The following is a 25,674-nucleotide window of genomic DNA, read 5'->3' on the forward strand; positions in this document are numbered from 1 at the left end:
TTCCTCATGTTTGCATTCTCCTCTGCCAATTAATCATCAAACTACTGCTATCTGATTGATGCCACTAACTTCTCTAATGAAACTGCACTGGTAATATTCACTGATTAGTTCCTACATAATAAATCCAATAAGCATTTATCTTTATAATGTCTAACCTTTCTCCTAAATGTGTTAACCAATTCCTCCTTCAAAAATTCTCTATTGGGGCCAGGTGCAGTGGCTCATGACTATAATCACAGCACTTTGAGAGGCTGAGGCAGGCAGACTGCTTGGGCTCAGGGGTTTGAGACCAGCCTGGGCAACATAGTGAAAGCCCACCTCTACATAAAAATACAAAAATTAGATGGTACGGTGGCATGCGCCTGTAGTCTCAGCTACTTGGGAGGCTGAGGCAGGAGGATTACTTGAGTCCAGGGGACAGAGGTTGCAGTGAGCCAAGATCACACCACTGCACTCCAGCCTGGGCCACAGAGTGAGATTCTGTCTCAAAAAACAAACAAAAAAAATTCTCTTTTGGGGCACATATACTAAAATTGGAATGATACAGAGAAGGTTGCCATGGCCCCTATGCAAGGATGACATGTAAATTTGTGAATCATTCTATACTTTTGTAATAAATAATAAAAAGAGAAAAAAATTCTGTCTTTTTTGTGTTTGTGCTACCATCCTCTAATGCATGAGCTCTTAATCTGGGGTCCATAGACCACAGGAATATAAATAGAAAAAAATATATATTATTATTCACTGTGAAATTCAACATTTTCTGCAGTTATGACAGCTGGCAACCAACCATGGTAGTGTAGGCATGCCCATGTCTTTGTCATTAATAGAAATACAGATGTTTTTTATCATACAATACCACTGATGAGAATATCTTGTGATATTTATACTCATCCCTACTATTATAGTTATTAGACATCTTGTTAGATCTCCTTATTTAATTTGTTAATAAAGAAACATATAAAATATTCTAAAACAAATTTGTTTTTGTGCAATCACCTGATGGGCTCTTCCCGCCTATTGCACAGACAAAATCAATTCACCAAGACGGTGACACTGCAGTAGAGAAACAGTTTAATTTTCTACAAAGGAGAACTGAAGTTATCACTAAATCTGTCTCCCTAAAGTTTGGGAGGCTAGGGATTTTTATGGACAATTTGGTGGGCAGAGGGTTAGGGACTGGGTGCTGCTGAATGGTTGAGAATAAAATCATAGGCATGTGAAAACAGTCCTCATGCTCTGAGTCCTTCTCTGGGTGGGGCCACAGGACAAGCTTAGTCATGAGTCACGAGTCTGGGTGGGGTCAGTCTGAAGAACATTTCAAAAAAATCAATTTTCAAAGTTGGTCAAGGTGACTCATGCCTGTAATCCCAGCACTGTGGAAAGCCAAGGCATCTCTTGAACCCTAGAGTTTGAGACCAGCCTGGGCAAGATGGTGAGACCCTGTGCCGACAAAATAAAAAATATTAAAGTGTGGTGATGTGCACCTGTGGTCCCAGCTACTGAGGCAGGAGGATCTTTTGAGCCCGGGAGTTCAAGGCTGCAGTGAGCTGTGATCATACCACTGCACTCCAGCTTGGGTGATAGAGCTAGACCCTGTCTTTAAAAAAAAAAGTTAGGTTCTACAATAATGATAATCTTCTTCCTTCCTTCCATCCTTCCTTCCTTCTTTCTCTGTTTCTTTTCTTCCTTCTTTCTCTCTCTTTCCCTCCCTCTTCCCTCCCTCCCTCTCTCCTTCCCTCCCTCTCTCTCTCCCTTCCTTTTTTCCTTCCTTCCTTCTGTTTCCTTTCTTCCTTCTCTTTCTTTCCCTCCCTCTTTCTTCCCTCCCTCTTTCTTCCCTCCTCCCTCCCTCTCCTTCCCTCCTTCTCTCCCACCCTTCCTTCCTTCCTTCTGTTTCCTTTCTTTCTTCTCTCTTCCTTCCTTCCTTCTCTCTTTTTTCCTCCCTCCTTCCCTCCCTTCCTCCCTCCCTCCTTCCTTCTTTCCTTTTTTTCAAGAGATGAGGTCACACTATGTTGCCCAGGCTGGTCTCAAACTCCTGGGCTCAAGCAATCCTCCTGACTCAGCCTCCCAAAGTACTGGCATTACAGGTGTGAGCCACTGTGCCCTGCCAATGGTGATATAATCTATAGGAAATATTGGGACTAGTGACCTCTGGCCACATGACCCCTGAGCTGTAAGGGATTATGGAACTACACCTACATTTTAGCAGAGTTCAGGCCCTTCCCATAATCCTATTCTTATGGCTTTCCATTAGACTTACAAAGATGGTTTTTGGGTCCTGAGGAAGGAAAGGGTTCATTTTATGGAGGGACTATAATCATCCTTGCTTTTAAGTTAAACTATATACTTAAACTCTTCCCAAAGTTAGTTTGGCCTATGCCTAGGAATGACCAAGGACAGTGTGGAGGTTAGAAGCAAAATGGAGTCAACTATGTTAGATTTCTCTTACTGTCATAATCTTTGCAAAGGTGGTTTCATTTGCAACATTTGGATAAAAATTTCAATATAATTTAATTTCTCTGTAATCTTCTGTATTTTATTTTGTACCTTTAAAACCATTGTTCTGAGAAGGCACCAATGAGTTTCACCAGGCTAAAGAGTCTACAGCTGCAAGAAGCCTGTAATAAAACAAAACACTGCCTAAAGTTTCTGCTGTTCCCACTTTAATATATATATATATATTGAATTACTGCTTCTCAGTCCAGGTTTGAAGCTCATGCTACAAGGTCCACTACCCCTCTTTTTTTTTTTCAGTTTTTTTGGCTTCAAAACCACCTGTGATTGGTATTATAGTCATTGGGTTTTACGACTCACCTAAGAACTCGGAGATAAGTTTGTACTCTGAGCATTAATGTTAAATGTCAACATGTCATGATGCCAGACATCTTGTGAAGATAACATATCCCGAGTGCTTCCCATAATCTCAGCACTGCACAGTAATCCTATCACTTTGATATTCTTTTTCCCATTTTACAGATTAAGAAACTGAAACACAGATGGAATCAATGGCATGGCTAGGTCATATGGTCAGTAACTAATGAAGCTGGAGGCTTAATATACTACAAAATAAAATTATGGGAGTGACCTAAAGATCCAGCTTGGATCCCAGGGCCAGAACTCGATAGTAATTTAATTGAATTTGTTAAGGTATCTAAAGCGACTGTCATCACAAATGGGGTTGGCCAGCCTTAAACCCTCAAAAGAAGAAGGTCTCAGAGATAAAAAGCAGTATTCTCTATTAAAACATGATTCATGATTTAGATCTCAAGAACTTCAACCACAAAAATAATTTGTTTTAAACATGATTCATGGGAGTTTTTCATTCATCAAAATATTTGGTTCTTGGGCAAAGCCATTAGGCCAGGGTTATAAATGCCTGCAGAGGCCAAAAAGATTAATGGTGCTGTTCAGAGTGAGACAACAGGGTGTGGTTAGGGCTGATGAAGTAAGAGAGCGAATGAGCTGAATAAAGGCATTGGGATTGACGCTTTTCCCTAGAAAGGTCATCCCAAAAGTGAGATGGGTGACTCGTGTTCTCTTAGCTTAAGGTCACTAAACATTCCATATGCATTATCTTTACCCAGGAAAACAAAAAGCTAGTTGCACAAATTTTAAAATATCCCTGTCTCTGGGACAATGATTTCTCATTGCAATTTGACCTTCTGCTTTTAAAAATCAGACTCATAAACTAGGTTAATATAAGTCCATTCCTGAAAGATGGATTCACTCTTGATATACAGAGAAATCAGGTACCTAAGCCTGATTTACTATACATACCAGCTTGTGAGCTCTCTTGGGAGACACAATGTATCCTTGCTTTGTGAACACAAAGCCTACATCATTTTCTTGTGGAGGACAAATATGTTTTTCTTATTTGTTATATGCTGACGATTTTTAAATTTGTCTGTGGAGGTCACAACTCTTTGTTAGTCCCATAGAATCCAGCATCTATCACTACCACTTACTAATGTAATGACATAAGAAATTATTTGACCGGGCACAGTGGCTCACACCTGTAACCCAAGCACTTTGGAGGCCAAGGCGGGCGGATCACCTGAGGTCGGGAGTTCAAGACCAGCCTGACCAACATGGTGAAATCCCATCTTTAAAAAAAAAAAAAAGAAATTATTTAATCTCTTTAAACATCAGTCTGTCTATAAAATATTCAAAAATTTAAAAACCTGTATCAGGTTTGCTGTGAAAATTAGATGATTTAGTATTTTATTAAACATTTTTGATTGCATTAAATTTCTAGGAAATTTTAAGAATAACTAAGAGATTCAATAGATATACAGGTAAAGGACACAAGCATGTAATCTACAATAGAGGAACTACAAATATCTAGCAGACACTTGAAAAAACATTTGGCCCCCACAGTTATACCAGTTTATATAGTATTTCTATCTCGAGCCCAGGCCACTCCCCCAAGATTCAAATGTCCAATTGCTCATCTGACATCCCTTGGAAGTCTACTGGCATCTCAGTTCAACATGTCTGAAACAGAATCTTTGATTCACTCTCCTTTTTCCTACATACCTGGTCTACTGCTACCTCAATTAATTGCATTACTTTGTTCATCAGGCAAAATATGCAGGAATCATGCTTATATTTTTTCTCTTTCCAGTTCTTCCATACACAGTCTGTCAATGAGCTGAAACTAGTGAGGTCCTGGACTCTTGGGTGCTGCCCGGACCCACTCGAATGCCAGAACAGGAGTGACTTAAGCTCCTCAGGGAGCTAGGGTAAACAGATACCCTTTGTCTTGTTTCACATGCACACAAAAATCTTGCCCTTCTAGAAGTTCACCTCTCAAAACAATACCAGCCAAGTAGAAGAGGAAAAGAAGAGCAAGTATCTAGGGACCCCGATTTGCCTGGATACCCATCTGGGTGATTTGGGGTGGCCAACTTGAAACAGCTTTTTTTCCCCCAAGCCATTCTCTCCTGTTCTCAGCCAGCTTCCTGCAACCATGAGGTCAAAAAGTAAACCAAATATCTTTGTGCTTTGGCATTTGTGATGGGCAATGTACTCTAAAATGCAGGGTTCAGGGCAGGATCCCTTTCCTCTGAGTTTAAGAAAGGCATTGAGTGTTTTTTTTTTTTTTTTTTTGAGACAAGGTCTCGCTCTGTCACCCAGGCTAAAGTGAAGGGCAGGAACATGGCTCACTGCAGCCAGCCTCAATCTCCTGGGCTCAAGCAATCCTCCCACCTCAGCTTCCCATGTTGCTGGGACTATAAGCACATGCCATAGTGGCCTGCTAACTTTCTGTTTTTATAGAGACAAGGTCTCACTTTGTTGCCTAGGCTGATCTCAAACTCCTGGGCTTAAGCAATCCTCCCACCTCAGCTTCCCAAAGTCCTGGGATTACAGGCATGATGCACCACTGTACCTAGCTTTTATTAACTTTATCATTCATCTCTATTGCTTTTATTGCACATTCTGTTAACTCTTTTATGAACTCTTTGTTCTAATAAATAAACACATGAAGGTTTTTCATAAATAAATCAGGAGTCTACTAAAATAGTATATTCTAGCTGTGTGAGATTTTGGAAAATGTTTTCATTTATGTTTGAATGTTCTTTCCAAATCTTTGAAAATATGCATTCTGAGTTGAAAAGTTTTATAATAGGTAAAACTCACCCACATGTTTCCAATGCTGGGCACAGCAGGTGTAGTAGACAGAAATATAAGATGACTCCCAAGATTTTTGCACCCTGGCATACACATATCTTTTTCCAGTTGTTCAAACACTAAACTTAGGTGCTCTTGTGAAGGGATTTTGTAGATGTGAATAATGTCCCAAATCAGTTCACCTTAAGATAGAAAGATGATCCTGCGTGGGCCAGATGTTATCAGTTGAGTCCTTAAAGGGAATAGCACCCTTCCTGACAAAGAGATTCAAAGCATGAAGAATTAAAAATGAGGGAGATTCTCTATTGCCAGCTCTGGAAATGGAGTAGGTCATGTGTTAAGGCATGCAAGTGGCCTCTAGTTGCTAAGAGCAGCTCCCAGCTAACAGCCAACGAGGAAATAACAACTGAAAGGAGATAAATCTGGCCACACCATGTGAGTTTGGTAAGGAACTCAGAGTAGCAGATGAGGATGCAACCAAGCCAACACCTTGAGTTTAGCTTTATGAGATCCTGAGTAGAATATCCAGTGACTCTATGCCCAGGTTTACCACAACGCTAGAGGCTAAAGACAATAGCCCCTTATTGTCTCACAATGCTGTATTGCTTTTAGCCTCTAAGGTTATTTAGCAATTTAGTAATAAAAAGCTAATCCAGTAGGACATGCTAATATTAAGATACTACTCTACATCATATGATGCAGTGTGAATCAGCACAGCAGAGATTGCAGTATCTCTGGAAGCCATTTCTATACTGGACAACTCTTGGCAATAATTCAACTACACATGCAATGACCAAATTAATATATCTTACAAAACTAAATGCATCTTCAACAATACTCTTCCTTAACCAGTACCAAAAAAAAAAAAAGATCTGTGGATATTCTGTAACACCTCCCAACACAAGAGGAAGTGTAGATGGGAGTGAAGACTAAAGAGAGACAATAGAATTCACTGATTAAGATTTAAATATCTTACTTTTGCGACTTTTTATTTGCAAAAAAAAAAAGGAAAGAAAATTGATCATGTGAACACATTTGCATTAAAAGATGTTTTTGCAAATTGGGGGCCCTCAACTTAAGCTCGATTAGGTTCACAGTAAGCCTACCTCTCTCTTTACCCATAGCACTTGGCAGAGTGCCTGGCATCTGAATGACAGGTCTCAAATATTCTTTCTCATATAATTGCATTCAATAAATCCTTAAATTGTTATTTACTTAAATGACTTTAAAATTTTCTTGAGTGGGCCAGGCGCATTGGTTCATGCCTGTAATCCCAGCACTTTGGGAGGCCAAGCCAGGTGGATCATTTGAGGCCGGGAGTTCGAGACTAGCCTGGCCAACATGGTGAAAGCCTGTCTCTACTAAAAACACAAAAATTAGCCAGGCATGGTGGCACATGCCTGTAATCCCAGATACTCAGGAGGCTGAGGCAGGAGAATTGCCTGAGCCTGGGAGACGAGGTTGCGATGAGCCGAGATCGCACCCCTGCACTCCAGCCCAGGCAACAGTGCAAGACTCCACCCCCCAAAAAAAAAAAAAAAAAAAATTATTGAGTGAATTAACACTACTTGAAGGATCCCTGTAAACTGAGTCTACTTTCTATTTCTTATCTACTGGGTCACTTATAATAAAACATGTTACATGTTTACTTCCTCATTTCTGCGAGGTCAAGAGATCGAGACCATCCTGTCAACATGGTGAAACCCCGTCTCTACTAAAAATACAAAAAAAAAAATTAGCTGGGCATGGTGGCACGTGCCTGTAATCCCAGCGACTCAGGAGGCTGGGGCAGGAGAATTGCCTGAACCCGGGAGGTGGAGGTTGCGGTGAGCTGAGATCGCGCCATTGCACTCCAGCCTGGGTAACAAGAGCGAAACTCCGTCTCAAAAAAAAAAAAGAAAAAGAAAGAAAGAAAAGGTAAGCAAGTTTTTGTATTTCAATTAGTAATTCAATAACCTATCTGTTTTTTTAAAGCAAAATAGCTTATCTCAGAGTTCAAATCAGACAATCTCACCATTGGTATTTGGATTTAGTGTCTTTTGAGGTGAAGTGAAAGAAGAACCTTTCAGAAATGCATGCAGTTAATTCAAAGAGAGGAAGAAGGATCTCATTCTAAAGAGGCTTTGTCTATAATTGACTTTTCTAAAGGAAAAATCAACAAAAAGTATAGTGTATCGATGCCGAATACTCTGCTCTTTCAAACAAATGTTTTCATATTATAACTTGTATCAGCCATAGTATCAGGAAAATTAAAATATCCATTTACTAAGAGCAAAAAATGCTCTTCAGTAACTCTGGTAATAAAAACTTCGAGATAATATTCCAAAATTACATAAGCCTGCAGTTCTTCTAATACAGATACTAAACTGTAGTATCAGAAAAGATAAAATGATAGTGAAGCTTCCCTACTGGTTTGCACCGTAAACTTGCTTATCTACAGGCAGTGCTTCCACCACCACCATTTAGTGTAAATTTTGTTAACCTGAAACTTAAAATGCAAAATGATGCATAATATACAATGCTATCTGTAATGTTGATAGCTGCTATAATATTTGAATATAAGAGTTTTCACAGGCAGGAAAATATGCAGTTTCTAAAAAATGATTCAAAGTTCATGAAAAAGTGGAAATAAATGGTTTACTCTGTTGTCCACATAAATCCACAAGGACTTGGAATGGAAACAGACAGCAATTATTATCTTTAAAAATCCTTTCTTTAATACTTTGGCATTGCAGTCTAGCTTCAAAACAATTGCTTTGAATATAACTTTTTTTAAAACTGAAAAAATAGACTTTATCTTCCTTTTCTGACTACACAATTATTTTTTTCTTTTTTAAATCAGAAACTCATTGCTTGCTAATGACTATACAATTATTATTGTTGTTGTTGTTGTTGTTTAGAGACAGGGTCTCACTCTGTCACCCCAGCTACAATGCAGTGGCACAATCATAGCTCACTGTACCCTAAAACCCCTGGGCTCAAGTGATCCTTCCAAGTGGATAAGGCTGCATGCCACCATGCCTGGCTAATTTGTTTTTATTTTTTTTAGAGATGGGGTCTTACTATGTTGCTCAGGCTGGTCTGGGATTCCTGGTCTCCAGCAGTCCTCCTGTGTAGCTGGGATTACAGGTGTGAGCCACAGCACCAGCCTAAAATAATTATTTTTCAGTTCCTTATTTAAAACATTCTTAGCAGGACAGGCATAGTGGCTGACTCCTATAATCCCAGCACTTTGGGAGTCTCAGCCAGGCAGATCACTTGAGGTCAGGAGTTCAAGACCAGGCTGGCCAACATGGTGACACTCCATCTCTCCTAAAAACACAAAAAGATTAGCCAGGCGTGATGGCACTTGCCCATAATCCCAGCTACTTGGGAGGCTGAGGCAGGAGAATCACTTGAACCTGGGAGGCAGAGGTTGCAGTGAGCCAAGATCATGCTACTGCACTCCAGCCTGAGTGACAGAGCAAGACTCCATCTCAAAAAATAAAATATTTTAGCAGTATATAAAATCAAAACAACCACAAACTTCTTTGTAGGCAAATCCATTTATAATAAACTTGTATGTAGATAGATTACATGAATGTGATTTGACTCAAAATGTATCTGACTTCATATGATATTTATTAGATACTTGTTTTTATTTCTTTATCTATTCAGGTTTGTGGCAGCCAGCTACCAAGATGGCCCCCAATGACCTTTGCCTCTGGCATAAATGCCCATGTGTAGTTCCTTCCTACATTTTATCATGGCTGGTCTGTGGGACCAACAAAATACAGACATGATGATATGTAACTTCTGAGGCTAGGTCATACAAAGACTTTGAGGTTTTTGCCTTGTTCTGTGTCAGATCACCCTCAGCTGCACTGTCATGAGGATACTCACACAGTCTTACAAAGAAGTCCATGTGACAAAGAACCGAGGTCTCCTGCCAACAGCAGGATGTGAGCTATCTTGGATGAAAAATCCTCTAGCCCCAGTCAATCCTTCAAATGACTGCAGCCCTGGCTAAAAAATTAAGTGCAACATATAATACCCTAAGGCGGAATCACCCAGCTAAGCTGCTCCTAGATTTCTGATGCACAAAAATTGTGTGAGAGATCAAATGTTTATTGTTGTTTCAAGGTTGTGCAGTATTTTCTCCTAATCTGAACATTTGTAGAGGTTCCTGAGAATTGATCTCCATATTCTTTAAATTGGGAAATTTAAAAGAGCACTGGAAGTGGAGAGATTATTCTTCCCACAAACCTGAATTAACCTTACAGATTTTTTAAATGAGTCCTGAGACATAATTTTGCTTTTTGGAGAACAGACTCATTCTTTTAATAGCTTAACTTTTTTTTTTTCTTTTTTTTTGAGATGAAGTCTCACTCTGTCACCAGGGCTGGAGTGCACTAGTGCGATCTGGGCTCACTGCAACCTCCCCCTCCCAGAGACAAGCAATTCTCCTGCCTCAGTCTCCCTAGTAGCTGGGATTACAGGTGACCACCATTACACCAAGCTAAGTTTTTATATTTTTAGTAAAGACAGGGTTTCACCAGGTTGGCCGGGCTGGCCTCAAACTACTGACCTCATGATTAGTCCGCCTCAGCCTCCCAAAGTGCTGGATTACAGGCGTTAGCCACCTCACCCAGTCCAACTTTTTTTTTTTTAAATAGAAATGTTTGGAAAACTAGACTCCTATTTTCTCCAGATTACAAGTGAAATTTGATCCTGTGGTGGCGATTTTTCTCTCTCACCATTACATTATGTTGGAAATTCTGATAATGGGATTGTTAGAAGCAGAGATAAAGGCTATATAAAAGAGAGAGGAGACAGAAAAAGGGGTGAAATGTAATCTCACAATTCCCTGCACCACTTATTTCCTAAGATCTTGTCTCATGCAAAAGACATCAGAGACAGAAAGCTTTCTCTGTCCACATCTCCGATAGAGATGAAGACAAACTATCATTTCTCGTAAAAAAAAAAAAAAATGATTTTTTCTTTATCAAAATTCTGCTTTTTTTTTTTTTTTTGAGATGAAGTTTCGCTCTCGTTACCCAGGCTGGAGTGCAATGGTGCAATCTCTGCTCACGGCAACCTCCGCCTCCTGGGCTCAGGCAATTCTCCTGCCTCAGTCTCCTGAGTAGTTGGGATTACAGGCACGCGCCACCATGCCCAGCTAATCTTTTGTATTTTTAGTAGAGACGGGGTTTCACCATGTTGACCAGGATGGTCTCGATCTCTTGACCTCGTGATCCACCCGCCTCGGCCTCCCAAAGTGCTGGGGTTACAGGCTTGAGCCACCACGCCCGGCCTTCTTTATCAAAATTTAAACATCATTAGGGATAGAGGTTAAAATTAATTGAGACATCTATCTGTAGAGTAACAAGTACTGCTGTTCTGGGCACATTGCCCGTGGGGTAGCCCTGCTCCACAAGAAGCAGTAAAGCCAAACAGCAACAACAACAAAAGAATAACAAGTAGTTCTCTCTTTAGCACACCGTGAAGTATACTTTTCATGATCCCAGTCCCATTCCAATCCCAAATTATCCAAAGCAAGGAATACCTATTATTTAACATCAAACATAGGACATATTAAAGACAAATAAAGAGTAAAAAATATTAACAATACAGACTATAAAATACTACTGATGTTATTACCGAGATCTGTAGGAGTTGATCTCTTAATATACTTGGATACATTGCAATTTGGTATATTCTCTCCTAGTCTTCACATCTATCGCTAGAAATGCTATTATGTCAGTAACCAGAATTATTATCTCTTTTCGACAGATGATGAAAGTTTGAAGACGATTTTCTCAAAGTCAGCTCGTTAGTGGCAAGGAAGAGACTATAAATTCAGACCTCGTAGAATCCAAAAAGGGGCCTTTCTCCAGATCATTTTCTTGTTGAATGCACTAAGCAAATCTTTAGGACTTAGAAAAAAATAATTAATTTAAGAGCATTATTCTTATTTTTAATTCACTTTTAGGTTCTATGTTAATTATTAATTTAATATACTTACATAGTAGGTTTTTTAAAGATGAAGTCTCACTCTGTTGCCCAGGCTGGAGTGCAATGGGGGTGCAGGGGCACAATCATCACTCACTGCAGCCTCAAACTCCTGAGCTCAAGGGATCTTTCCACCTTAGCCTCCCTAGTAGTTGGGAATGTAGGTATGAGCCACTGTGTCCAGCTTATATAATAATTTTTCTTAATAGTTAACAATTTTGAAGGCCAGGCACAGTGGTTTACACCTGTAATCCCAGCACTTTGGGAGGCCAAGGTGGGATCACTTGAGCTCAGAAGTTTGAGACTAGCCTGAGCAACATAGCAAAACTCCACCTCTACAAATAGTTTTTTTCTTTTTGAGACAGAGTCTTGCCCTGTTGCCCAGGCTGGAGTGCAGTGGCATGATCTCGGCTCACTACAACCTCCATCTCCTGGGTCAAGTGATTCTCCTACTTCAGCCTCCCTAGTAGCTGGGATTACAGGTGTGCACCACCACACCCAGCTAATTTTTGTATTTTTAGTAGAGACAGGGTTCACCATGTTGGCTAGGCTGGTCTTGAACTCCTGACCTTAAGTGATCCACTGGCCTCAGCCTCCCAAAGTGCTGGGATTCCAGGTGTGGGCCACCGTGCCTGGCTCTACAAACAAATTTTTAAAAGTCAGCCAGTTGTGGTGGTACATGCCTGTGGTCCCAGCTACTCAGGAGGCTGAGGTGGGAGGAGCACTTAAGCCCAGGAGGCTGAGGTTGCAGTAAGCATGATTGGACCACTGCACTTCAGCCTGAGTGACAGAAACCTCATCTCAATAATAATTTTTTTATACAGACAGGATCTCACTATGTTGCCCAGGCTGGTCTTGGATTCCTGGATTCAAGTGATCCTCCCACCTCAGCCTCCCAAAGTGCTGGGATTACAGGTGTGAGCCAGCATGCCTGGCCATATAGTTATAATTTTAATGCACTATTTTATAAAATTAGCTTATTATTATCCCAATATTCATTGTTTCTGCTCCATGCACTTATGTCAGTCCTTTCTATTACTTTATACCAATGATCAGCCCATTGGTATAAAGAATAGCCTACCTATAAAAGAAACTTTTTTCTCCCACCTATACAGACTTTGACTGAGGATGTGAATTTGCTGTCACTAATTGTTGACTTTTCAAATAGCTTTTTGAAGGATGAGCAGAATGGAAAAGAGAAAACAGTCACTTCTGACTTCAACATGGAACCAGAAATAGGACATGAATAGAAAAGCAAAACAAACAATACTACTAAGAATGTGACCTAACTAGAACAGAAATGGCATATCAAGTAGATGATATAACAAAGAATAAGGATGAAAACAAAGAATAAGGAGGTTGTTGAAGCACCTGGAATGACTAGGTTAACGCAATACCTATAAAAGATAATGCCCTTGAAGACCCACTTAAAAGACTCTCCCTCTGCAAAACCTACCCTCATTTCCCTAAAAGAAATTAGAAGAAATTGTACTCTCTAAAACAATAGAGCACCTCTCCCATAGCCTTCATCAGGCCAAAGCTATTTATGATTTAGCACAAGAAGACTTGAATCTCCTTTAAGGCAGGGTCCTTGTTGGGCTGATTTAACTCCTACGTTTGTTTGTTTGTTTTTCTGGAGACAGAGTCTTGTTCTGTCTCCCAGGCTAGAGCGCAGTGGTACAGTCTTGGCTCACCGCAACTGCCCCTCTTCCAGCCCCCGAATTCAATTGATTCTCCTGCCTCAGCCTCTCAAGTAGCTGGACTACTTGAGGTGCGTGCCATCATGCCTGCCTAATTCTTGTATTTTTAGTAGAGACAGAGTTTCACCACGCTGGTCAGGCTGGTCTCGAACTCCTGATGATCCACCCACCTCGGCCTCCCAAATTGCTGGGATTACAGGTGTGAGCCACTGTGCCCAACCTCCTGTGGTTTTTTTTGTTGTTGTTGTTATTGCCAGGAGTTGGGTGAGATGGGGTAGAGAAAGATATTTATTTGCTTCGGAGTTCTTATTAACAGGTTGAAGGTGGAGGAGGACAGGGAGGAGAGGAAAGGAAGGGGAAAATGACCTCACTGTTTATGAAGTGTCCTCTGTGTGCTTGACATAGTGCTAGACATTTATATATGTCATCTAAGAGGGGAAACTAAGGCTTAGAGCATTTAGTAATCTATCCAAGATCACTCAGCTGATGTTGAGTGGTGAAGTCAGGATTTGAGTCTAATTATTTCTTCTTCCAAAACTCGTGCTGAGGTCAGGTGTGGTGGCTCATGCCTGTAATCCCAGCACTTTGGGAGGCCAAGGCAGGTGGATTACTTGATGCCAAAAGTTCAAAGCCAGTCTGGTCAACATGGCAAAACTCCGTGTCTACTAAAAATTCAGAAATTGGTTGGGTATGGTGGTATGTGCCTATAGCCCCAGCTACATGGGGGACTAAGGCCCAAAAATCGCTTGATCCCAGGAGGTAGAGGTTGGCAGTGAGTTGAAATTGCACCACTGCACTTTAGCCTGGGTGACAGAGCAAGACTCTTTCTTAAAAAAACAAAAAACAAACAAAAAAAACTGATACTGAGTTTTAAGTATTTGCTGGAAAACTGGTTCTGTTATAGTATTTGGAGGCGGCTGAAGGAAGGCATTTCACAGTTGTTCTTAATATTTCTGGGTCATGGAAGAATCTCTCCCATAAAAGTGTACATGTGCAAATATATACATCATTATGAGTTTTGCATACCGTTTCAGAAGGATTGGCTAAGGAACCACAGAACCAAACGCAAGAACCTCAAGATTACAGTATTCCCAACCACCTTCTCCCATTCCACTCCACCCTAAACCTCTTCCCAAAGCCTGAGAGTAATTAAAACCAAAGAAAATATAAACACGAAGTTTGGTTGGGAGAAGCAAATGCAAACTTCTTATATAGTATTGTACTCGAAAATGTCATGGAGAACTTGATTAGGAGACACTGAAGAATGTAGTGACAATCTTTAAATTTCAGTTATGACCTTCAGACCATATATGATGTAAGGTTAAGAGACAGGGTTATCACAATACATTCTAAGAGAGTGAAAATAGCTGAAAATCAAACTGAATGGAAAATCCCAGGAAGTATACTATATTTAATGGAAGAGAGGTTTATTTCTGTTATTCTGTCTGGGGAACTTTTCTTGAAAAATATGTTTGGATTTTATGGGCTAAAGAAAATGTTTTAAATGAGGTTTATGTGATTTTTTTTATACCCTGTATTTTTTCCAAGAGGATTTAAAAGAGATTATAGGTTTATAGAAAATACAACAAAATATTATGAGTCACACATAGGAAAAAAAGGTAGAGACATAAAATAGAGCCAGGAATGAAGCTGACATTAAACCATGAATTTATATAGTGATTAGGCCTTTACTTCCTCAAGGTAATTTCTTTTTTTTCTTTTTAATTTTCTGTAGGGACAGGATCTCACCATGTTATCCATGTTGGTCTTGAACTCCTAGGCTCAAGGGATCCTCCAGCCTTTGCCTCCCAAAGTGATGGAATTACCTGCGTGAGCCGCTGCACTCAGCCTCTCAAGGTAATTTCTAAATATTATGCAGCACTGAAAGTTTTATGTATTAGATATATATTTTCCATAATTTACACAATATTTTCACATACATTATTTGATCCTAAAAGGACTTTGTGAGGCAGTTATTATCCACATTTTCCATAAAAAAAAACTGAAACTCAGAAAAGAACTTGAAAAATCCTGTCCTTCATGGTGGAGAATTGCTTGAGGCCAGTAGTTCAAGACCAGCCTGGGTAAAACAGGGAGTTTCTATCTCTCCAAATAATAATAATAAATAATCTGGGCATGGTGGCACGTGCCTGTGGTCCCAGCTACTCGGGAGGCTGAGGCAGGACAATCACTGGAGCCCAGGAGGTCAAGACCGGCAGTAAGCCGTGATCAGGTCACTGTACTCCAGCCTAGATGACAGAGCAAGACCTCGTCTCAATCAATCAATCAATCAGAACAATAGGCATTTGACATCTATGGTCCTGGCATTTTCACAAGAGAAGGATTACGACCTTCTTTACAGATGGCATTACATTTGGAGGCTGGCTAAACATAAAATTAAAGGACTTCATGCTTGGAATGCCCTTTTAAGAAATACGTAACTCATTTACTTTATAGACGAGCATACTAAAGCCTTCAGATTTTTAAAAATAATTATTTCTCTTAATAATTATTTTATTTATTAAGACACAGAGTCTCAATCTACAGCCCAAACTGGAGTCTAGTGGCACCATCCTAGCTCACTGAAGCCTCTAAATCCTTGGCTCAAGGTAGCCTCCCTCTTCAGCCTCCCAAGTAGCTGGAACTGCAGGCACAAGCCATCGCAACCTGCACTCTGAAGCTTTAAGAGGCCAAATGATTCCTCACATTCATTCGATCAATTACAGGTAGAGCCAAGACCAAAAGCCAGGTTTCCTAAGTTATTTTCTTTATAACACATTGCCTCTATAGCTTTATATCCATGTATATGATTTTTGTTACATATCCAGTTCTGATTTTTGTTACATATCCAGTTCTCATCCTTTTTCCTGTCACAATTCCCCTTGTGTCTACTGGGTAAAGTTTTAAATGCAGGTTGACATAGCATACAAGGCCCTGCATAACCTGGCATAAGAGATCTCTCCAGGTACTCTCCTACTCTAATAATACAGGAATACTCCTGACTCCTAGGAGGCTAGACGTTTGTGTAACATCCTGATAGAGATGTCCTGTTTAGGCTGTGTTGCTGAAGGAAGGCCACATCCCTCTATCCTGTGAAAGTGAGTACTTGAGTTCCTCCTCTATCACCCCAGAAGATTAGGTGAAGGCACTCAAGTGGGAGGGACAAAATGATGTCTAAAACCTGGAGGCCTTGGGCAGGGACCTCCCCTTCCTTAAACTCAAGGTAAATGAGCCAAATTTTGCGATTCCAGGTAACTTTTCATGTCAAATTCTTCTGTGCCATCCCTAACCCTTTAGTAAAATCCCCTCCAAATATTTCAGAAAAACTTTGTGAGTTCATATTTGGCAAGGCCATCCAAAGCATGTAGCAACCCTCCATATCTAGCCAGCATGATGGTGTCGGTACTAATTACAACACGATAGATTCCAAAGAGGAGAGGAGAGTATCACACAACAGGAACCAGGGCCACTAAATCCCAATCACTTTTCCCCAGCAATGATTCTCCTTCTATATGGGGTTATAGGTTATGAGGATATGGGTTAGTCAATTAGATTCCTTATGCAATTTCAAATTCCCTGAGCAGATCCAGGAATTTTGCACATTCTGTTCCTTGTCCATAAACCTTGGTTCCCTTCCCCAAACTGTTGTTCTTTTGACAAAGTCTTTTTTTTTTTCTTTTGAGATGGAGTCTCGCTCTGTCGCCCAGGCTGGAGTGCAGTGGCGCAATCTCAGCTTACTGCAACCTCCACCTCCCAGGTTCAAGCAATTCTCTGCCTCGGCCTCCCGAGTAGCTAGGATTACAGGCACCCACCACCATGCCTGGCTAATTTTTTTTGTATTTTTTGTAGAGACGGGGTTTCATCATCTTGGTCAGGCTGGTCTTGAACTCCTGACCTTGTGATCCACCTGCCCCGGCCTCCCAAAGTGCTGGGATTCTTTTGATAAACTCTTACTCATCATTCATATTCCTGGCTCAGACATCATCATCTCTAGGTAACCTTTCCTGACACTTAGACTAAGTATTCTCTACCTCCTCTTCCATAACCTGTGCTCCTTTTGAACAGAGTGATGATATTTTGGGCTTGATAATTAAAAAAGAAAAGTAGAAAAACAGAACATAGAACATATAGGGCCTCTAGTTGCTATGCCTGGCAGTGCATGAAACATAGTATTCAATAACTATTATTTAAATGCATAGTCATTTTGTTTTTTTCCTTTAACAGTATTTCTTAATAGGTAACTCAAGAACACTCCAAAAAAATGTCAAATTGCACAAAAAATTTCAGGGAAAAGTACATTTTCCCCCCAATCCCATTTCCTCCTTTCTCTTAATACCAGTTACCCTTCCTTTCAGATTGATTATGCATATACGGGTATGTAAATGTTTTCCCACTATTTGTTATACATGATAAAAATTATATAGGATTCATATATTAAATGTTGCATATGTTATATTACACGTAAAAAACATGTTATATAACATGTAAAAATATGTTTTATATATATATATATGTACATGTACAGATTGTCTCCTTTTTGCATAACCAAAGTCAAGTTTTTTTTTTTTAAGAGCAACCCTCAGAACCAGGACAGGTCCAGAGGCTTTATTTATATTTATTTTTATTTTTATTTATTTTGAAACGGAGTCTCACTCTTTCACCCAGGCTGGAGTGCAGTGGTGCAATCTCGGGCCCCTACAACCTCCACCTCCCAGGTTCAAGTGATTCTCCTGCTTCAGCTTCCTGAGTAGCTGGGAATACAGGCGAGCGCCACCACGCCCGGCTAATTTTTGTATTTTTAATAGAGACGGGGTTTCGCCATGTTGGCCAGGCTGGTCTTGAACTCCTGACCTCAGGTGAGAGCAGCATAGTATTTCACTGTATGGGCATACCATAATTTACTTCGCACTCCCGGATTTAAGGTTTCCAATTTATAAATACTGCCATTTTCACCGTCAAGCCCCGATGCCAAACACAGAAATACCGCCCCCCCAACCCCCTCGCCGCGTGCTTTCCACATTTTCACACAAATTTTTAGGAGCCCAGGGCGGGGCCCTGCACCGAACGCTGCCTCTGCCTTTCCCCCACGAGCCCCGCGCCCCCACCACAGGGTGGAAGGCGACGGAACCGAGTCCTTCGCACCCCCACCTGCCCGGTTCCCCAGCGTCTCCCGGCGGCCGGGCTCCCCTGCTCAAACGTGGCGGAACGACCAGACCCCGGCCTCGCCCCGCTAGGAACAGGGCTGATTGGGCCCTGCCAGCTCTGCGCGGGGCGGGACTTCGACGGGGCGGGGCGGGACTCCGGCCCGCGAGGCGCGGCCAGCGTGCGGGGCTCCTCCCCTTTCCTCCGGCGGCGCCGGCGGCCGCAGCACTTCCGGGTCGGCGTGGAGGCGGGGCGGAGGCGCCGCGGAGGCTGTTATTGTTCGCCTGGGCTCGGTCGGGCGCTGTCTCTCATAGCTCGGCGGGTGTCAGTTTGTCCGGCTTCCTCACAGCCCCTTACTCCCGGCCGCTGACAGCAGTAGCAGCGGCGGCGGCGGCGGGCGGGGCCTGGCGTTTCGAGGCTGAGCGGCGCCGGGGTGAGGGGCGCGGAGGAGGAGCAGTAGCGGGAGGAGGAGCCGTGTGCCCTGGCACTGAGCGGCCGCGGCCATGGCGTACGCCTATCTTTTCAAGTACATCATCATCGGCGACACAGGTGAGGGCCCCGGGCGCGGCCGTGCGGGTGTCGGCGGTCTCCGCGCCGGGGCTGAGGGGCAAACGGCGTCTGGCGGTGGCGGGGACGCGGACCCCACCCGGCGCCTCCCTCCCGGCCGCGCCGCTCCATTTCCGCAGTGCTGGAGCTGGTGACGTGGGCACTGCGAGCGGCCGCGGCCTGGCCAGGCCCGCTCTGCGGCCCCCGACCCGGCCAGCCCAGCAGCTGAGGGCCGCGGCAGCCGTTTGCGACGCCCGATTCAGGAAGTGTGTGACAGAAGGGGAGGCCCAGCCCGGGGCCGCTGGGGCCCGATTCACATGACTGCACCCCACCCCCAGAACCCCTCGCCTTCGGTCTCTTGGAGGCCCCGGAAAAAAGAAAGAGGGAAACCTAGGAGAGCAGAAGGTGTTGGGGTCCGTGTCTTAGTTCCTGATCAGTCCAACCTTCCTCCACCTGCACGCATCTGTTAAGGCCTGGGCAACGCGCTTTTTGGTGTGGGACAGGCAGCTGAGAAGAAAAGGAAAGCTTTAAAATATATAACATATACATAATGTATTATATATGCTTTTTTAACACCTTCACTCTCAAGTCAGAGTAAGTCGCATCTCATGACTTGACGGCTAGAGCATCCCTTTCGGGGTTAGGAAAGCGTGAACGAGTTGTGTGGACTTTTGCCACGTGTGAACCGGGGTTATTTGATAGTAATGCACAGTCGTTCAGTGCCCTGGGTGTGTACTTATGTATCTATATGTTGGGGACGCTGATGTTTTAAATAAGTCAGGTCCAGTGTCACAACTGATAATTTTCAGGTGAGCTCATGTCCATTTGAAGCAGAAGGAAAGTCAGTTATTCTCACTTAAAATGACATCCTAGTATATTTCACAGAAAGTAAACAAACTTCGTAGATATTTTTAATACCTGTAATTTTGGTATTACTTTGAATCTAATAATAAACCTAAAGATTGTTTAGGTGTTGCAACTATTAATATACCAGAGTCTGATTTCAGTGGTTACTCTTGCACAACTTTGGACCCTTTGCACAACTTTGGTAATGTAAGCCTCTGTTTGTAGTTGAACTAATGATGTAGCAGGTCATGTAAGTAACTAAAGAAGTATGTTGGCCAGGCGCGGTGGCTCATGCCTGTGATCCCAGCACTTTCCGAGGCAGAGGCTGGTAGATCACCTGAAGTCAGGAGTTCGAGACCAGCGTGGCCAACATGGTGAAACCCTGTCTCTACCAAAAATACAAAAATTAGCCAGGCGTTGTGGTGGGCGTCTGTAATCCAACCACTTGGGAGGCTGAGGCGGGAGGATCACTTGAGCCCTGGAGGTGGAGGTTGCAGTGACCCGAGATCATGCACTGCACTGCACTCCGCTCCACTCCAGGCTGGGCAACACAGGGAGATTCCGTCTCAAAAAAAAAAAAAAAAAAAAAAAATGTTGATTACTGCCTGAAAGAAAAACTTTCTGCTAGAAACATGAATTTTCAGCAAGGGTTTTTGTTGTGTGTTTATGTATGTAAATTGGATTTATAAACTTTAAAAAAAAAATACTGTGGTGTATTTGGAAGAAGGAAGGAGAATTCTAAAGCCTTCTGGCAAAATTTGATTTAGACTGTAAAAACAAGATTGGAGAGGAATGCCACATTAACTGTAATATGAGTGGGTTTGAGAAATAGAAGCTTGTGGCTGTGGCCATTTGGCTGTCTCATTAGTGGTAAAGATTCAAATCAGACTTTGCTGGCTGCCTTTTTCCAGTTTTTTATTTGAGACTCTACTGTAGGTAAATAAAGTATTGTGCAGGCAGTAGTGGGGCTACAAATCCTAATAAGTTAGCTCTGTTCTCTTGGAATTTGCCCTTATCCAAAAGCAGTCCCCACACAGTTCAAAGAAAGGGAAGACACTCCTTTCTTGTCATTACTGTTGATACCACCTAGTTCAGGAACAGAATTCTTGACACTATTATTGTATGGAGCAATACTGCTCCCCACTTAAGTTCAGCCAGTGTGGTTTACTGTCAATGTAATCTTCCTGAAGCATGAATGTCAAAAAGCTACTCATGTTTGCTCACAATTTTTAGTTTGACCTTGAACGAACTCTATATTTTAGCTCCTATGTACATTTCTAGCCTTCTTTCCCACTATTCCCCACCTTGCTTCAACCAGTGAGACCCAGTGGCTGATTTTTGTGTTTTTTCCTGGACTCTGCTACTCTCTATTCTTAGAGGGTTTTCTGGCACAACCTCTCCCTGTGGAAAATCCATCAGTCCTTCAAAGTGTTACATGAGTTTTCCGTAATGCCTTCACAGTCAACGTATATTAAGCCTTTATCGTGTGAAGATTTTCACAATATCCTGGCTTAAAATGACTACCTCTTTTCTGGATTTATGTTTTTCACTTTGTGTCATCCTTCTGATACTGATCCCAGACTGTTTTGTTCTGTAGATACTTGTGTAGGCTCAATATTATGTAGGCATCTATTATATACTTCTTGAAGGCAGAAAAGATATTTTCTATGGCTTTGTGTTTCTTTCAGGAAGATCCTAGTAAAAGATAGACCTTGTATATTTAATGAAAAAGAGACGAGCCAACAGGCTACTATATTCCTGTTTGTATATATTAATAGCTTAACAGAGGTGTTGGTGGTGTTGGTTGTTGTTGTTTTGCCCAGTTCTGTCCCTCTTTTGCTTATTAACTTGGGCAAAATCCTTGACCATATTTCTTTAATTCAGAGTGTACCCATAGTTGTAAGAGAAACAGTGTAGCCCTAGAAAAGATGACTTTAAAATTAGTAATTTGAGAGCCACCTTGATTTTCTAAAAAGTCAATGTCAGAAACATGCATCATAGACTGAAGGAAATCACCTAATTTTTCTGTTTCTGTTTCCCTAACCTATAATCTTCTCTCATTGTGTGAGATAAAATGAGGATAAATGTGAAAGTACTTTGATTTCTCAAGGGAAAGGAACAATGCACATTTTTCCCTTTCCCAGTTCCCTCTTTAATAGAAGAGGTTTTAATACTGTTGAGCTGTTTTCTTACTGTAAGGCTAAATGCAGTTAAAATATAGCTTTACATTTTTTCCTTGTTCTTGTTTCTGAATCATTTAGTAAAATTTGTCATTTAAATGTAGATGTAAAGTGGAAAGTGGTTTTTAACAAGCAGTAAATTATTATTAAGCAGTTAATTATCAAGCATAGAGGGAGAGAAAAAATACAAACCTATAGTAATTTTTGCTCCTAAAATTCTAGCATCTGTCTACTATTATAACCTTATCACTAACCCTCCCTGCCCCTCAACTCTCAGCCAGGCACACAAAGGCAAAAATTTGGTTGTGTTCTTATTTCTGTTAATATCTGAAGCTCCCCTTCTTGTCCGTTCCCTATCAAAAAAAGTTATGTCAAAAATTTTTGTCACCTGGCCAACTCCTTTTTATCCATTCTTTTAAGATTATAACAAATTCTACCACTCCCTGTTGCATTTAATACAGGTCACCTCCTCTCTTCCCTCATTCTGTTTACCTTCTCTTCAGTCCCAGTCCCACTTACTTTTTATTTTTTATTTATTTTTATTATTATTTTTTTGAGATGGAGTTTTGTTCTTATTGCCCACACTGGCATGCAAGTGGGCATGGTCTCAGCTCACTGCAACCTCCGCCTCCCAGGTTCAAATGATTCTCCTGCCTCCCTCTCAAGGAGCTGGGATTATAGGTGCCTGCCACTACACACGGCTAATTTTTGTATTTTTAGTAGAGACAGAGTTTCAGTATGTTAGCCAGGCTGGTCACGAACTCCTGACCTCAGGTGATCCACCTACCTCAGCCTCCCAAAGTGCTAGGATTACAGGCGTGAGCCACCATGCCCCGCCTACATTTTATTTTTTATTTATTTTTCACTCTTATGTATATACCTGTCACTTACATTTTATTTTACTTTGTATTATTTGTAAAGTAAATAATTTATTATTTATTTATCTATTGAGACATGATCTCTGTCGCCCAGGTAGGAGTGCAGTGGCTCTATCATGGCTCACTCACTACAGCTTCAGACTCCTGAGCCCATGCGACCCTCCCACCTAAGTCTTCCAAGTAATTGGGAACACAGACACATGCCACCATGCCTGGCTAATGGGCTTTCACTGTGTTGCTCAGGCTGGTCCTAAACTCCTGGGCTCAAGCCGTCCTCCCACTTCAGCCTCCCAACTTACCAGATTACAAGCATGAGCTGCTGCTCTCAGCCTCACTTATATTTTAAATAATCTTTTTAGTTAGGAAAGTATTTGGCTTTGTCTTAGATGTAAGGGTACACTATTCAGTATCAGATTTATTTAATAGACAAGTGCATGGATCCTTGAAGGGAGGCGCTAGTAATGTTTGAGCTGAAATTAGAATGATGAGTAGGGACTGCCAGAGTGGGCATGGGGGAATGTCTGGTATGTAGCTGAAAGTTCATATTCCCGGCTCAGGAAAGAGTAATCTGGGGTGGAGATTTGGGAGCTAATAACATAAAATGGAGTCCTTATTATCTGAGAGTTCATTTTCTGAGCTTTCGAAATTACAAGATTATGTAGGGAAGAAAAATCATGACATGAAAATAATTATCACTTTAAAAAGTTAACTTCTCAAACTTTCTTCTAATTCTCATCTTCTTGCTTTGGCATAGGGGCTTGCTGATCATAATATAGTTTGAATTAGTTGCAAAGTAAAATTACATATGATGCCAAAATTGCAAGCATTTGTTTTTGTTTGTTTTTTGAGACAGAGTTTCGCTTGTGTTACTCAAGCTGTAGTGCAGTGGAGTGATCTTGGTTCACTGCAACCTCTACTTCCTGGGTTCAAGTGATTCTCCTGCCTCAGCCTCCCCAGTAGCTAGGATTACAGGCGCCTGCCACCACACCCAGCTATTTTTTGTATTTTTAGCAGAGATGGGGTTTTGCCATGTTGGCCTGACTGGTCTTGAACTCCTGACCTCAGGTGATCCACCTTCCTTGGCCTCCCAAAGTTCTGGGATTACAGGCGTGAGCCACTGCATGCGGCAGCATTTTTTTCTTTGATGCAAATGATTTTGGAGCATCAGTTCACTTGCAAAACCATTGACAAATGGGAATCTGACACAGTTGTCCTCCTGGAATGAAGTAGGTGGTGATTGTTCGTTGAATGAATTGACAAATGAAAGTGTGGATGTAATGGTGGGAAATACTGGTGTTCATGGAGCATATGGGGAAAGTTATCAGCATAGGAGACTAAAAAGGAATAAGCAAAAGAGCAAGAGAGACCTGGGCAGTACAGTGTCATGGAATCTGCAGAGGAGGCAGATCCGAGAGAGAGAGTGTTCACCATTGTCTAGGGCAGTAGAGGTTAGAGACTATTGGTTGAAATGGTAGGAAGACATTAATGCTTTGCCACAGTGTTTGATTCGGAAGTCAATGGGGGAGAACTGTAAGGTATACTTTCATTTATGTTTTAAAAATACCGTGAATTTTTATATATGTCTAAATATACAGAAAAAGACCCAAAGACTACACACTTAACCTGTTACTTCTGGGACGGAGAGTAACATTATATGCTTATATTGATTACATTGAAAGAGTTGGTGTTGGTAAAACGGGGCTTTTTATATTTTAGAGGCCTCCTACTTTCTTTTTTAAAAAAATAATTTAAACAGTATCACACATAGTATTGGTGCTTATACAAAAAGAGTCACTGGGACGTTAAAAGTAGAACCATGTGTGGGGTATTTTATTGAATAAATGTGAATGTGTGTTTGTATTTTAAGATGGGAGATACTTGAGTTTGGAAGGTTGAAAATACAAGAGAGGGAAGAGGGAAGGAGCAAAGTTCTAGAGGATTTGGGGAAAGAATGGGATTAGATTCTCAAGAGCTTTAAGAGTTTTAACAGAAAGAAGACCTCTTGCTGTAGGAGACTCAAATTTGAGTTTATTTTGATTTTTGTGAATCACCTGGGGTGTTTGTTAGAAAAAAAATATTCGGCAGCCCAACCCCTAGAGATTTTGATTCACTAGATTTGAGGTGGAGCTGAATGTTGCAAAACCTGTGGCCAGAAATACTAGTCATTCTATTATATAAGCAGATTTGTTAGAGTTATCTTCAGAAAACAAACTGGGAAGTTCAGAGGTGGAAAAATTCTATTAAAACCTTTTTATTATGAGATATAACATTCATATAAAAGAGTATGTGTAATATGTATACACAGTTTAATAGTTTTAAAGAATAATAATAAACACCCATAAAAAAGGACTTTACATTCTTGCCTACATTGTTTTCTCAACCAGTTTTCCACTAGCCTGAATTTTATATTACTCCTCCCCTGCTTTTCTTCATAGTTGTATCTCTTATGGATTCCTAAGCTATATTATTTAGTTTTGCTCATTTTTAGATGTGCTTAGCTGTTTTATTTATCAAATGAGAGCTGAAACATATATTTTAACATCATCTACAATTTAGATTATATACTTTTGTTATCCTTAAATTTTTGCTTTATGTATGTTATTGGTGATCTTTCAAGATTTTATGCTCTGCCTTAGACTTTATAATGAATCATAGAGGCTATTGGCCCTGTTGTTCTCATTCCTTTTTTCCTTTCTGAAACCTCTGGTGACTCTCCCTCCTCATCTTCTCAAATAATGTCACTCTCCTTGGTGTTCTGTC

General features: G+C 41.2%; 1 protein-coding gene and 1 non-coding gene across 2 annotated transcripts in view; both read left to right on the top strand.

Annotated features, from left to right (window-relative positions):
- Nucleotides 1-506: 506 nt before the first annotated feature.
- LOC116563657 lies at nt 507-610 on the top strand. The gene has a single exon (XR_004274502.1). It is a non-coding gene; the product is annotated as a U6 spliceosomal RNA (small nuclear RNA).
- A 17,998-nt stretch (nt 611-18,608) lies between these two features.
- The window catches only part of RAB2A (RAB2A, member RAS oncogene family), an 86,941-nt gene continuing 79,875 nt past the window's right edge, over nt 18,609-25,674 (top strand). The window contains exon 1 of the mRNA XM_032296166.1: nt 18,609-19,013. Coding sequence (XP_032152057.1) covers nt 18,968-19,013 — 46 coding nt within the window. The 5' untranslated portion in view covers nt 18,609-18,967. The remainder of the gene's footprint in view (nt 19,014-25,674) is intronic.

Source organism: Sapajus apella, unplaced genomic scaffold (assembly GCF_009761245.1).
Source record: "Sapajus apella isolate SASKATOON/1434 unplaced genomic scaffold, GSC_monkey_1.0 scaffold35, whole genome shotgun sequence".
Lineage (NCBI taxonomy): Eukaryota > Metazoa > Chordata > Mammalia > Primates > Cebidae > Sapajus > Sapajus apella.